The following is a 13,860-nucleotide window of genomic DNA, read 5'->3' as shown; positions in this document are numbered from 1 at the left end:
TGCACCCCACCTCGTGTTTCACCTGAACGATGCAGTGGGCGGAGAAGGGCAGGAAGGCCTGCGCCTTGTTGAGGATGCTGAGCACGGTGAGGGTCACGAAGGCCTTTTCTGCATCCATGGCATTTTCTTCGGCCACCAGTGTATGGACAGCAAACACGACGAGAGCAACCTAGTGAGACACACGGTGTCACCGAGACCCTGGGCCGTGGCTGGGCACCAGGCCCACCGAGGTGTCTCCGAGCTCTACTTGGCCAGGTTTCAATGAAAGCATGGGCTCTCACCCCCAGCAAGCCCCCCCCCAACCCCTGCTCTGAGACCATGGGGACATCACCAGAAAGGTCGACACTTGGAAGGACACAAGAGACACGGAGAAGAGGAGGTTGGAGGTCCTCAGCGCACTGAGCTCCTGGCTCCGGATGTGCAAAACCCTCTCCAGAAACGCTTCCTCCCAGCCGTGGGACTTGATGGTCCTCACGGTCCTGAGGATGGAACTGGTGAGCCGGGCGCGGGAGGCCTTCTGTCTCATCTGCTCTTCCTGGGATGGAAAGGGCAGCAGGTGGGAGGCCAGACCTGGAATGATCTGCCCCACTGCCTCTGCAGATGCCCTCCAGCCCTGCTGATTCTGCCTCCGACCTGAGCATGGCGCTGCAGGAAGGAAAGGGTGCTGCGTGTCTTAAACGAGGCCAAGGGGAGGCAGGTGGGGACAAGAGAGGGAACAGTGTGCTTCGATGGAAATCTGGGGAGGCCAGAGGAGAGTGTAAACCAGTGCTTGGGGGGAGAGACGGCCTACTGCATCAGGACCTGAAGGTTACACAGACGAGTTGAGGGTCTCACACTCTACCGCAGAGGGGTCCACTGGGAGCAGCTGTGCGGAGAATGTCTTGGAAGAGACCACCCTCCAAGCAGCCCAGGTGACAGGTACAGGATGGATGGGGACAGTGGTGAAGAGAGGCAGTAAGTCCGTCCTTCCCTTTTTCTTTTTCAGAAAGATGGAGAGAGAATTGGCACGCCAGGGCCTCAGCCACTGAGATTGAACTCCAGATGCCTATGCCACCTAGCGGGCATGTGTGACCCTGCGCTTGCCTCACCTTTGTGTGTCTGGCTTATGTGGGATCCGGAGAGTTGAACATAGGATCCTTGGGTTTCACAGGCAAGCACCTTAACTGCTACGTCTTCTCTCCAGCCCTGTCCCTCTCTTTTTCTTCATGAACTTGCGTGTCATCCTTGTGCGTGGGTCATGCTAATCTTCTCTGTATCATTCCAACTTTAGTGCATGTGCTGCCAAAGCAAGCACCATCCCTGTCTTTTTCTGTAGCTCACGATATTTACTGAACATTCTTTTCTTTCTCTGTCCTTCCTCCTTTCCCTTTCCCACTTACTTTCCTATTCTCTCTCCCTCTCCCTCTCCCTGTCTCTGGTCTTACTGTGTGGCCCAGGCTGTTCTCAAACTCACAACTCTCCTACCTCAGCCCCCTCCCAGGTGCAAGGATTACCGCCACCGCGCCTGGCTCACAAGCACTTTCTAAGCGCTCCACACTATTTCAGAACAGTCCTGTGCCAGAGGCCACAGCTGCGGAGCTTCGTGTTGGTGGACAGCCTGGCCCCGTGAGCGCTGGGCTGCAGAGAAGGAAACAGCGCCTGCGCAGGGCAGGAGGGCCCCGGGGTGTACCTGCAGGGAGGGGGTCCAGGCACAGGGGCTAGTCGTAGGAGCACAGGCCGGGAGGGGGGAGCGCTGCTTGGTTGAGATCCGGGGAAGTTTGCAGGGGGATCAGAGGAAGCGAGCAATAGAGGGACGGAAAGGGGTCAGGGACAAGTGGGCCACAGCAGGGTCTCTGACTTTGACACTGAGACAGATGTGACCTCCTCAGGGGTGACAGAGGAGGGTGTGGTTCCTTGTGGGTCCCACAACCCTTCTGCCTGGTGAGTAGAGATGAGGGGTGGGGAAGCTGTTGGGAAAGGGGTACCTGCAGTAACCCCAGTTGGAGACAGAGGCTTGGAGCCACAGAAGGAGAATGTGACACTCTAGATGGAATGAAGCCATGTCTAGCAGACGGGGATGCAGCCTCCACTGCCCTCTCCTGTCTCTTGTCACCAACACATCCAGGCCCTGTGGCTGTTCCCTCTTGCCCACCATATCCCTGCTCCAACGACGCCAAACCTGATGCTGGCTCCGTCTCTTGGTGATGAAGAAATTCAGAGGAAGGAGACTTAGGAAGACCACGATGGCCGTGAGGGCAGAGGGTCCCAGGAGCTAGGGACAGAAGAGCAAGGCGTCACACAACCCTAGGGAGCTCGGTCAGCTGTGCGTCCTAAGGCAGGAGATGTCAGACCCCTGACAAGGGCAGCCCAGGTCACAGAGGCAGGGACGTCCACAGAAGAGGAACCTACTGGAGACGAAGCCTTTTGTGGGAGGGGGGACAAGCCAGCTCGCAGGGGGGAGATTGTACCCAAGGCAGCTACACCGTAGCAAGCTGGACAAGAAGATATTCCTGACCAGAAGGGCAGAAACCAGAAGGTTGGAATCGGGACTTGGATTTAAATTTTGTTTTGTTTTTCAAGGAAGGGTCTCGCTCTAGCCCAGGTTGACCTGGAATTCACTTTGGAATCTCAGGGTGGCCTCGAACTCACGGCAATCCTCCTACCTCTGCCTCCCGAGTGCTGGGATTAAAGGCGTGCTCCACCACGCCCAGCTGGATTTAAATTTTGACCCTTCAAATGTGGCCCTAGGAAAGCCACTGCAACACACACACACACACACACACACACACACACACACACACACACACACACACGTGCTCATTCGTTCCTCACCTGTGAGGTAGGCAGAGCTGCTCCCATTAGCGATGAAGAGTCATTATTGTCTCAGTCGCCATCTCACTCCTTAAGGGAGCTGGACATATTTACCAAAGGACCACACAAATTTAAACTTCAGATTAAAAAAAAATCAGCGAGTGTTCGATCTGAGACACACTTAGGCTTTTCCCTGGTTGTCCTGTGCCATGCATTTTTTTTTTCTGTCTCCCACCCCCCCCCACCCCCTGCACCCTCTCTGTGACTTTGGGATGGTTATGTCCCCCAGCTTTCCCGACCTGGAAGATGGGGTGGTTGGGGACAGGATAAATGATTTGCTGTTGTTTTGAAACAGAGTCTCATGTGACCCAGGCTGGCTTTGAACTCCTGATTCTCTGGCTTCCACCTACCTCCCCAGCAGATTACAGATATATGCTACCACACCAAGCAAACGAAGTTTAAGCTATCATGATTGTCTGAGCTTACTCCAGAGTTCATTGGCCCCATGTACTAAACAAACCCCACCCCATCTCCAGGCTACCGGCCTCAGGTTCGCCTCTGGCCCCTAAAAACTCTTATCTCCTACTTTCTAGAATAAAAGGACAGTTTGTTTCACTTGTGCAGCAATGCCACCTAGTGTCTCCATGGCGTGGTGTCATGAAGGCAAGCACCAGCCTTAAATGGGACCGGAAAAAACAGACAGAAGGTAAAACTCACTTCCTCAATGGGCGTGGTGGCGCACACCTTTAATCCCAGCACTGGGAAGGCAGAGGTAGGAGGGTTACTGTGAGTTCGAGGCTACCGGGAGACTACATAGTGAATTCCAGGTCATCCCGGGCTAGAGTAAGACCCTACCTCGAAAAAACAAAACAGGGCTGGAGAGATGGCTTAGCGGTTAAGTGCTTGCCTGTGAAGCCTAAGGACCCCGCTTTCAGTCTTGATTCCCCAGGACCCATGTTAGCCAGATGTACAAGGGGGCACACACGTCTGGAGTTCGTTTGCAGTGGCTGGAAGCCCTGGTGCACCCACTGTCTGTCTCTCTCTATCTGCCTCTTTTTCTGTTTGTCGCTCTCAAGTAAATAAATAAAAATTTAAAAAAAGAAAAAAACATAACAAAACTCTCATTCTCATATTCTCCCTTCCTCCTTTTCTCCATGCATCCATTCATCCATCCCTCCCTCTGTCCCTTTCTCCCCTCCTTCTTTTTCTTCCTACAGCCTCTAATCTAGACCAGCCTGTATCATAGGCCAGTCTGCTCATGACCTTCAATTCTTTTAGGCACACTTCCTCCTTCCCCCACTCTCTTTCCACCTAATCACAGCCAGTATTTTCTCACTGCACACCAAGCACTGTTTGAGTGCTTTATGTGTACGTTTGCTGAGCTCCAACTGTATGTAAAGCCTTGGAATACAGCATGCCTGAGTTATAAGCGGTCCAGGACCTGCATCCTGTGCAGAAATAGAGACATGAATGTGCGCCAGAGGGGATGTGGGGAGTATTGATCTCTCCCTCATGATGAATATGCCCCTGATACCCCTTCCTAGGAAGTGGAAACTACGGCATAGGAGTAGATTCCCCCAACTCTTTTTTTGCTTGTTTTGTTTTGAGGTAGGGTCTCACTCTAGTCCAGGCTGACCTGGAATTCACTCTGTAGTCTCAGGGTGGCCTCGAACTCATGGAAATCCTCCTACCTCTGCCTCCCAAGTGCTGGGATTAAAGGTGTGTGCCACCACACCCCACTTTTTAAAATAAAATTTTCCGCCAACTCTTTTTGTATAGCTCATGTCATTCAGAACATTTTTGTTAGGAAAAAAAAGAGTATTTCATGCCGGGCGTGGTGGCGCATGCCTTTAATCCCAGCACTCAGGAGGCAGAGGTAGGAGGACTGCTGTGAGTTCAAGGCCACCCTGAGACTACAGAGTGAATTCCAGGTCAGCCTGGACCAGAGTGAGACCCTACCTCGAAAAACCAAAAAAAAAAAAAAAAAAAAAAAAAAAGAGTATTTCATGACATGTGAAAATTATATGAAGTTAAAATTTCAATATTTATAAATGTATGTTAGCTGGGCATGCCAGTAATCCATCTATCCAGGATGCCGAGACAGGAGGATTGCAAATGTGAGGTCTGTGTGGGATAGAGTGAGTTCAAGGCCAGCAACTTAAGTGAGATTCGGTCTCAAAATTAAAACACAAGTTTTTAAAAGCTGGGGATGTAGCTCATGGAAGACTACTTGCCTAGCACACCCAAGATTCTGGATTCCATTCCCAGCACCACAACAATGAATAAACAGACAGGCAGATAGAACTGTACCAGTGTACCCCACCAATATGTGCAGTGTTATAGCTGGCTGGCTTTGCATTCCAAGGCAGAGTCGAATGCTGCAAAAGAAACTATTTGTTCAATATCTAAAATATCTATTAGCACTGGAGAGATAGCTTAGCGATTAAGGCATTTGCCTACAAAGCCAAAGGACCTTGGTTCAATTCCCCAGGACCCACGTAAGCCAGATGCACAAGGTACTGCATGTGTCTGGAGTTCGTTTGCAGTGGCTGGAAGCCCTGGCATGCCCATTCTCTTTCTCTCTCTCTCTCTCTCTGCCCCTTTCTTCTCTCAAATAAATAAATTATTTTTTTAAAATCCATTATTGTAGAACAAAGTTTATTATCTCTCTGTCTCCTGGGAGCAGGGCTGGAGTGGTCTTTGAAGGTCTTAGGAATTGCCTCCCCTGGCTCACCATAGACAGTGGTCACAGCCAGAAACCTCTGGAGGAGCTGGATGCTCCTTCCACGTCCAGCTGGAGCATCCCTGTCCCAAAGACCAGGTGCAGCAATGCTCCAGGCTTAGAAGGATGGGAATCCCACAGCTCATCACATGTGATGGTCATCATCAAGATGCCAGGACATCAAAAACATCCTGTGAAGGGCTGGAGTGGTTAAGCCACATGCCTGTGATGCCTAAAGACCCAGGTTCAATTCTCCAGGTCCCACATAAGCCAGATGCACATGGTGGCTCATGCGTCTGGAGTCCGTTTGCAGGGGCTAGAGGCACTGGTGCACCTATTCTCTCCTCCACCCCTTTCTCTGTCTGAAGTAAATAAATAAATAAAAATCTTTAAAAGAAAACATCTTAGCCGGTTGTGGTGGCTCACACCTTTAATCCCAGCACTCGGGAGGCAGAGGTAGTTGGATAACTGAGAGTTTGAGGCCACCCTGAGACTCCATAATGAATTCCAGGTCAGCCTGAGCTAGACTGAGATCCTACCTTGGAAAACAAAACAAAACAAACAAACAAATAAAAAATCCTGTGAAATTACTTCAGGCTATAGGAACAAGGTGTACATAAAACATAACTGATTGAGCCAGGCGTGGTGGTGCACACCTTTGATCCCAGCACTCGGGAGGCAGAGGTAGGAGGATCACTGTGAGTTCGAGGCCACCCTGAGACTACATACTGAATTCTAGGTCAGCCTGAGCTAGAGTGAGACCCTACCTCAAAAAAACAAAACAAACAAACAAACAAAAAAAACCAACAACAACAAAAACATAACTGATTGTCTTGGGTCCCATGTATTCACAAATATTCCCAAATTCTAAATCAGTGACACTCTTGATCCTGAATATTTAAAGAGAAAATGCTCCCTCAGTGTCAGCTCATTTATGCCCCAACAATTCAAGATGAGGAATTGGGCACAGACAGGGAACCATGCAAAGTTTAACAGCCAGTAAGTGTTAAGAACAAGATTTGAGCCCGGGCAGTTCCCAAACAGAGTCTGTAATTTTAATTTAAGAACAAAAATAAACAACAAAATGCTTCTGAGCCACAAAACAGAAAGAAAAGTCGGGACAGATTCTGGTTTGGGCATGGTGGGCACATACCCCATCTCTTTCCCTAACACTGTGTTTCAGTTTCCTTTCAGTTAATGATGACATTTCAGCATCACTGATGATTTTTAAATGTATTTGATCCACCTACTGGGTGTCCCATGAACCCCCTAAGAAGTATCAATGGCAGTGTCCACACTGGGACATTGTAATCACTCACATTTGTAATCCTAGCATTCAAGAAGCAAAGGCAGGAGGATTACCTTGAGTTTGAGGTCAGCCTAGGTTACAGAGTGAGGACCTATCTCAAAAAGAAAGAAAGAAAGAAAGAAAGAAAGAAAGAAAGAAAGAAAGAAAGAAAGAAAGAAAGAAAGAAAGAAAGAAAGAAAGGAAGGAAGGAAGAAAGAAAGGAAGAAAGAAAAGAAAAGAAAGAAAGAGCTGGATAGATCAGCAGTTAAGGTGCTTGCCTGTAAAGCCTAACAACAAGATTTCAATGCCCCAGTACCCACATAAGTCAGATACACAAGATGGCACATGAATCTCCAAATCTGGAGTTCATTGGCAGTGGCTAGAGACCCTGGCATGCCCATTCTCTCTCTGTGTCCCTCTTAAAATATAAATATATATATATATATATATATAAAGGAAGCTGGGTGTAGAGGCCCCCACCTGTAATCCCAATACTGAGAAAGTTGAGGGATCAAGAGATGAACATCTGGGCTGGAGAGATGCGCTGGGATTTATGAAACCCTGTGTCAGTAAAACCAACACAGATGGGAAAGGGAGATCTGTCATTAAGAGCAGCATTCCACAGAGATGATCCAAGAAAACTAGCATCTCCTCAAGGTCAAGTTTCACATAGAGACTGGGATAGAGGAAGAGGAACAGGAAGAGGAGGGGGAGGGACAGGAAGGAGGGAGGACGGGAAGAGGAGGGAAACCCCACCTTCCACAGCGCACCTGCCACAGGTACACAAAGCAGATTGCGATCCAGAAGAACAGCAGCCACAGCGAGTTGAGGTACAGGACGCTCTCCACCAGCCGCTGCACGTCCACCGACACCAGGTTGACCACGTCCCCCGCCGCGCTGGACCTTCTGGAGCCACTGGACAGAGCCAACACCTGGGCCGGTGTTGAGGGGGCCAGTGGGGAGGGAAGAATGGAGGGGGGCACAAAGTGAGGCTGAGGTGAGCACCCTGGCCCCGCTTCAGTGTGCCCTTTGTGCAATACACCCGCCAACTCTCCTAAGCCAACCGCGAGCCGTGAGGAGCAGGAGGAAGAGGCGGATGCTGAGGTCCCCACAGCACTGACCAACCATCACTGAACTAAACAAAACCAGCAGGGCCATGATGTGCCCTGTGCTGAGCGAATGGCGTCCTCCTTTTGTGGGATGGGCACAGCCAGAGCGGAGGCAGGCACCACTGTCCTGCGCTCTCGGGCAGCTGGGAGAAACCTCTACTGTTCAGGAAAATATCATTCCTGATTCAACTAGGATACATGAGGCGCATCTCACCTTGAGGATTGTTGAAAGGTGAAAACAGAAAGCAACCCTAGAATCAATGATGTACACAATTACTAAGCCCATTCTACAGCTAAGGAAACTGAGGTGCAGAGGGATGGAGCAATTTGTTTAGCATCCGGTCAGAGGGCGTATGAATCCTAGGTCTGACTGGATTCCAGGGCCCCTGAGGCATGCCTGGGCCAGACAAGGTGTTAGATCCACCCCTGACACATTTCTTGGGCCTCCCTGGAATCAACCTGGTTCTCTCGCCATGCCAGATTTGTCCCGACCCTGAGGTCTGCCAATGGAGCCCATCCAGCGTGCTGAGTGCTGGACTCAAACCGCCATCGCTCTGCAGTGATGTCATCCACCAAGTGGAGAAAATTCTTCACTCAGCAAAGCTTTACCGAGGCCCTGCCACTGAGGTCCCTCCCCCTGAAGCACTGTCCTCCATGGTCCCAGGGAGGTAAGATCAGCTGTGAATGAGACAGCCCGGGCTTGTTACGGGGGACGGGAGCTCGGGCTGAGACTAAGACCCAGAGCTGATAACAGTTCATTCTTCCAGGGCAGCTATGGCTAGTCCCGGAAAGGTGCGGTCCTGTGGGGTGGGGCAGATGGGATCTACTGGAGGGGGGGGGGGATCAAAGGCATTGTCGCGGCTGGTGGGCAGGGGTGGACGTCTTCCTCTGGAGCTCAAGGAAACATCTGAACTCCCTGCATCAGAAAGACCCCACCCAGCGCCTGCAGGCTCAGGAGTGAGCCTGGAGCACTGCGATGGGTCCCCAGAGCGCACCTTCACAGTCACCCACTCAGGAATGCGCCCTCTGTCTCCTCCTCCCCATGACCACCACTCAGGAGTGGGAATGAGACTCACAGTGATGAGACCTCCCTGCCTGGGGTGCTCCAAACCTCAGGAGCCACTATTTCCTCAGGGGTCTGCATACTCCAGGGTCCCCTGAGGGAACAAGAGCCACTGCAGAGAGGCCCCGAGCTCAGACTATCGCGATTCAGTGACAGAACCTGCAGCTCAGGGGCAGTGGCCCGATGGTTTTGAGCTGTGAACAGGGTCGCCCAGCTCCTGGCCCCCGGATGATCCAGTGACATGGACATTGAGCCTCTTAGCCTTACAGGGGAAGGTGTGGACGTTCCTTAGACAGTGAGGAGGATACACAATTACTAACTCCCTTTACAGCTAAGGAAACTGAGACACAGCAGTGGGGAACAACTTGTCCAGAGTTCAGAAGTCACTGGAGTGTCTAGGCTAGGATTGGAACCCAGGGCCACTAAGGGATGACATAGACTGGGTCAGGTGTGAGATCGATCTGGCAGCACGAACAGTGAGCACAGAGACTTCCCCACTCCCCCCCGCAGGTAAGGGGGTACCTGGAGTGCTGGAGGAATGAAGAAGAGCATGGTTGGAGAAGTGTGAACCCCGGAGGTAAGGTTGGATCGGACCATAGAGAGCATTACAGAAACCACTAAGGAGGAGAGAGTGGCTATAAGTAGGGACTGGGTTTTCAGCCACCGTTGGCATCGATGGCTCCAGGCAGGAAGGGCGCCCGCTCCCCGCTTTGGGGCTCACCTTCCTGTACACCAGGCCAGTGACGGCTGTCCGCAGCCTCATCTGGAGGACCTTGATCCTGTACATGTGTTGCTGCTCAAACAGCGTCTGCAAACAGGCTGACAGGAACATCAGCAAGGCCAAGAGCAAGCCCTCCCACGCCGGAGGCTCCGGATTGCCCATGAACTCCAGAAACAGGCTGCGGCGGTGGGGGACAGAGCGTCAGCCGGGGAGGCCGGGAACCCTACGCTCCCCGCGCTACCCGGACCAAGCCAGGCTGGATGCACAGTCATTTGAGGTGGCCACAACTATTTCCCCACTGCCCGTTCTCTTTTTCGATGCAAGTTGTTTAAAAATTACTTATTTATTTATATGCAAGCTGAGAGAGACAGAGAAAATACAGAGATAGAAGGGACACGACAGGGCCACTGGCCACTACTGCAGACAAACTCCAGACGCACGTGCCACCACATCCGTCTGGCGTCACACGGGCTCTGGAGAATCAAACTCAGGTCCTTAGGCTCTGGCCCCCGCCCCCCTTCCTGAGCTGAAGTGCTACGACTCCACGGTTCATGTTGTGGCCATTCTGCCTGCAGACAAAGCTAACTGATACAGCCAGGTGAGAGAGGTTGCTTTCTCCCCCAGCATCTCTTCCCTACCCTCTGCAGCCTTGTCAGCCATGCTCGAAAGTTCTCTGAGCCCCAGATGTACAGGCTGAGGAGGGAGGAACCCAAGTCTCTGATCCTAGAAGCATGGTCTTAAGGCACCCTCAGACCTACCTGAGGAGCTTCGGGACAGTGAACCTGAAGATGTCGCTGATGACAAGGCTGAAGGTGGCCAGCAAGAAGGTGGACCGGAACACCCTCCAGATGGCCATGAGCAGCGGGCCCCGCGGGGGCCCCTCTTGCCACAGGAAGGTCTCAGTCTCAGGAGGCCCCACGTCATTAGGACCTTTGTTTTTAAACACCTTAGCATGCCTGTGGGAGAGGGGGCAAGGGTGTGGCGGCCTCAGCAGTCCAAACACACTCTGTTTGCATTGTTTCTTTTGTGCCTGGTTTTAGTTTTGTTTGTTTGTTTTTTGGGTTTTCCAGGTAGGGTCCCACTCTAGCTTAGGCTGACCTGGAATTCACTATGGAGTCTCAGGGTGACCTCGAACTCATAGCAATCTTCCTACCTCTGCCTCCCGAGTGCTGAGATTAAAGGCGTGCGCTACCATACCATACCTGGCTTGTTTTTTTATTTTTTTATTTTTTCCTGAGACAGGGCAGCACATTGTATCCTTGATTGAACTCAGGGCTCTGATAGGGCCCATGGATACTTGGTAGGCTCTGCTACAGGCCCTGGGTACCAAATAGGCATCGCTAGTAGCTCTGAGAAACAGGTGGGCACTGCTTGAGGTCCTGGTCCCAGGTGGCCATCACTAGAGGCCCTGGATAACAGGTGGGTGCTGTTTGGGGTCCTGGGCACCAGATGACCATCACCAGGGGTCCTGGGTACCAGGTGCTACTAGAGGTTCTGGGTACCAAGTGGGCAGTACTAGGAGCCCTGGGTATTAGGTTGGCACTGTAGAGGGGCCCTTCCCCCATGGTGTTTCTTCCTGAGATATGGCAGAGCTCCCCCCCCCCGCCCCATTTGAAGCCTCCCCTGGTAGCATACCATGCCCCCTGGAAGGAACTGCAACTTAAGCCTGGAAGTTACAGCTGGGGAGCAGTCTGCAGGGGGAGGCTCCTGATGGGGAGCCAGAAGCTCACCTCCCTCCCCTCTGGGCAGCAGCGCGGTTCCTCCTCCATTCCCTGTCCAGCTGAGAAACAAGCTCTTCTGAAGAGTTTTCTCTCTCAAGAGACCAGAAGTCTTTTGGTCCCAGCAACTTCTTGTAGCCCCTCCAGAGCAGCCTGAAAAAGAGGGTCTCTGGGACTGGCTCCTTCCGCCATCTACCCTGCAGGGAGCTGGGACCCCAGGGAAGTCACTTCCACCGGGTCCTGGGTAAATGAAGGTAAGGAGCCCCAGGCCAGCTCACGTGTGCAGAATGACCTCTGTTCATTCTCTCAGGGGCCAGCAGCCAGAGCATTGGCCCATTTAACAGATAGGAGAAAGTCGTGGGGATGGTGTATATGACTTCACCCAGGAACAAGGAGCTTGGAGGAGAGTTCACCCCCCACCCCCCACCCCCGCCACCAGCCAGACATCCAGGGTCCCAAACTCGCTTTTCCAATCTTTTCTCTTGACAATGGCATAACGGAGACCTTATCTGGAGTGCTGGGTTTTGTGTCTCTAGGTCTTTGGCAAGTGTCCTTGTCCAACACAGAGCAAAAGCAGGCAAGCCATAGGGGCTGGTCTGAAAAGAACTAACATTGCTTGGGGGCCTGGAAATCCTTTTCGGAGTTCTCCAGGGCAAGTGATTTGACATTAGTGGAGTCTGGGTGGCACAAAACAGGAAGAGCAATTCAGGAATGCCCAAGTTACAGAAGCAGGGGGTGAGACCCCCCCCACCACCACCATAGAACTGTCTGGAAGACTTCTATGCTCTGTACTAAATCCTTGTACCCAAAGCTTCATAACTTTTATCTATCCAAGAGCCATCAGGTGCCAGGCCCTTTGGCAAGCACTCCACACACCTTCCTCATTACTCCTCACAACCCACATGGTAATGCTATTTCATAGGCGTGGAGGCTGCAGCACAGAGAGGTTAAGTAACAAGGTCGCACAGTCAGGACTCAAATCAACACAGTGTGGTGCTCCTGATGTCTGGCTGGTACAGTAAGGAGAGACCCTGGTAGGTGGGCACTTCCTCAGCACTGAAGGACTGACCCTAGAAAATCAGCTGTTTGCTTCATCAGCCTGAGGCCCTCTGGGGAACAGAGATTTGGACTTTTTTCAACTCATTCTTGTTAGCACATAGTAGGTGCTTAGTAAATGCCCAGTGGACTGAAGGAAGCTGAGTAGTGGTTATGATTTTATTAAGCACCTGCCATGTGCAAACACTAGACATGTTCTATTTAATGAAGGCAGAGCTGTCCCCATTTTACAGAGGGCAAAACTGAGGCTCCAGATGCTAGCCCCAATCTCATTCTAAGGAGTGAATGGGACAGACTGGGATGCTGGAAGAGGAAAGTTCAGGGGCCAGGGTGGAGGAAACCTGGGTAAGACTGGGAGGCATCCTCATGGGGGACGAGCCCTGGGGTGGTGAGTGAGAGGAGAGACGTGGTCCGAGAGTCCCACACCAGCCCTGCACTTCACTTACCTTGAAGCCCACCAGAACATGGCCTTGGAGGGGAAGGATGCCCCAGCCTCTGGACATGGATTCTGGAAAAGACAGAAAGACCAGGAAGGAGCCAGGCATGGCGATACACAGCTGGAATCCCAGCACTCAGGAGGCTGAGGGAGGATAGCGCAGAGTTCAAGTCCACCCTGGGCTACATAGCAAAACTTGGAAAACACAGGCTGAGGAGAGAGCCAAGTGGGTAAAGTGCTTGCCATGCAAGCATGAGGACCTGAGTTTGGATTCTCAGTGTCCACATAAATGCCAGGCATGACGGCTGTACTTGTCACCCTAGCACTGGGGAGGCAGGAGAATCTCTGAAACTTGCTGGACAGCTGAGTTGGTGAGTTTTGGATTCAGTGATAGATCATGTCTCAAGAACTGAGGTGGGGCTGGAGAGATGGCTTAGCAGTTAAGGCGCATGCCTGCAAAGCCTAAGGACCCATGTTCAATTCTCCTGGTCCTTTGTAGGCCAGATGCATATGGTAGCACATGCATCTGGAGTTCATTTGCAGTGGTTGGAGGCCTTGGGGCATCCATTTTCACACACACACACACACACTTACTTTCTCTCTCTCTCTCTCTCCATATGTCTCAAATAAATAAATAAAATGTTTAAAATAAAGGAAAAGAAAAAAGAAATGAGGTGGAGGGCTAGAGAGATTGAAAAGATTGCTTAGTGGTTAAGGTGATTACCTGCAAAGCCTAAGGACCCGTGTTCAACTCTCCAGATCCCACATAAGCCAGATGCGCCAGGTGACCCAGGTGCACAAGGTGGCACATGTGTCTGGAGTTCAACTGCAGTGGCTGGATGCCCTGGCATGCTAATTCTCTCTCTCTCTCTCATTAAAAAAAGAAGGATGCTGTAGAAATGGCTTAGTGGTTAAGGCACATGCCTGCGAAGCCTAAGGACCCAGGTTCAATTCTCC

The 13,860-nt window shown here is 51.6% G+C and overlaps 1 protein-coding gene and 1 non-coding gene across 3 annotated transcripts in view; both read right to left on the bottom strand.

The window, feature by feature from the left end:
* Abcc6 (ATP binding cassette subfamily C member 6) overlaps nucleotides 1–13,860 on the bottom strand; it is a 52,224-nt gene that overhangs the window by 28,705 nt on the left and 9,659 nt on the right. For both annotated transcript variants that reach the window (XM_045130354.1, XR_006632735.1), the window contains exons 6-13: nucleotides 12,914–12,975; nucleotides 11,424–11,564; nucleotides 10,452–10,649; nucleotides 9,694–9,871; nucleotides 7,571–7,732; nucleotides 2,159–2,251; nucleotides 332–535; nucleotides 23–169 (exon numbers count right to left, since the gene is read on the bottom strand). In XM_045130354.1, the coding sequence (XP_044986289.1) occupies nucleotides 23–169; nucleotides 332–535; nucleotides 2,159–2,251; nucleotides 7,571–7,732; nucleotides 9,694–9,871; nucleotides 10,452–10,649; nucleotides 11,424–11,564; nucleotides 12,914–12,975 (1,185 nt within the window). The remainder of the gene's footprint in view (nucleotides 1–22; nucleotides 170–331; nucleotides 536–2,158; nucleotides 2,252–7,570; nucleotides 7,733–9,693; nucleotides 9,872–10,451; nucleotides 10,650–11,423; nucleotides 11,565–12,913; nucleotides 12,976–13,860) is intronic.
* On the bottom strand, nucleotides 1,188–1,294 carry LOC123453414. The gene has a single exon (XR_006632807.1). It is a non-coding gene; the product is annotated as a U6 spliceosomal RNA (small nuclear RNA).

Source organism: Jaculus jaculus, chromosome 11 (assembly GCF_020740685.1).
Source record: "Jaculus jaculus isolate mJacJac1 chromosome 11, mJacJac1.mat.Y.cur, whole genome shotgun sequence".
Taxonomy (NCBI): Eukaryota; Metazoa; Chordata; class Mammalia; order Rodentia; family Dipodidae; genus Jaculus; species Jaculus jaculus.
The sequence above is the reverse complement of the archived record's forward strand: the minus strand, read 5'-3'. Positions and strand labels throughout refer to the sequence as shown.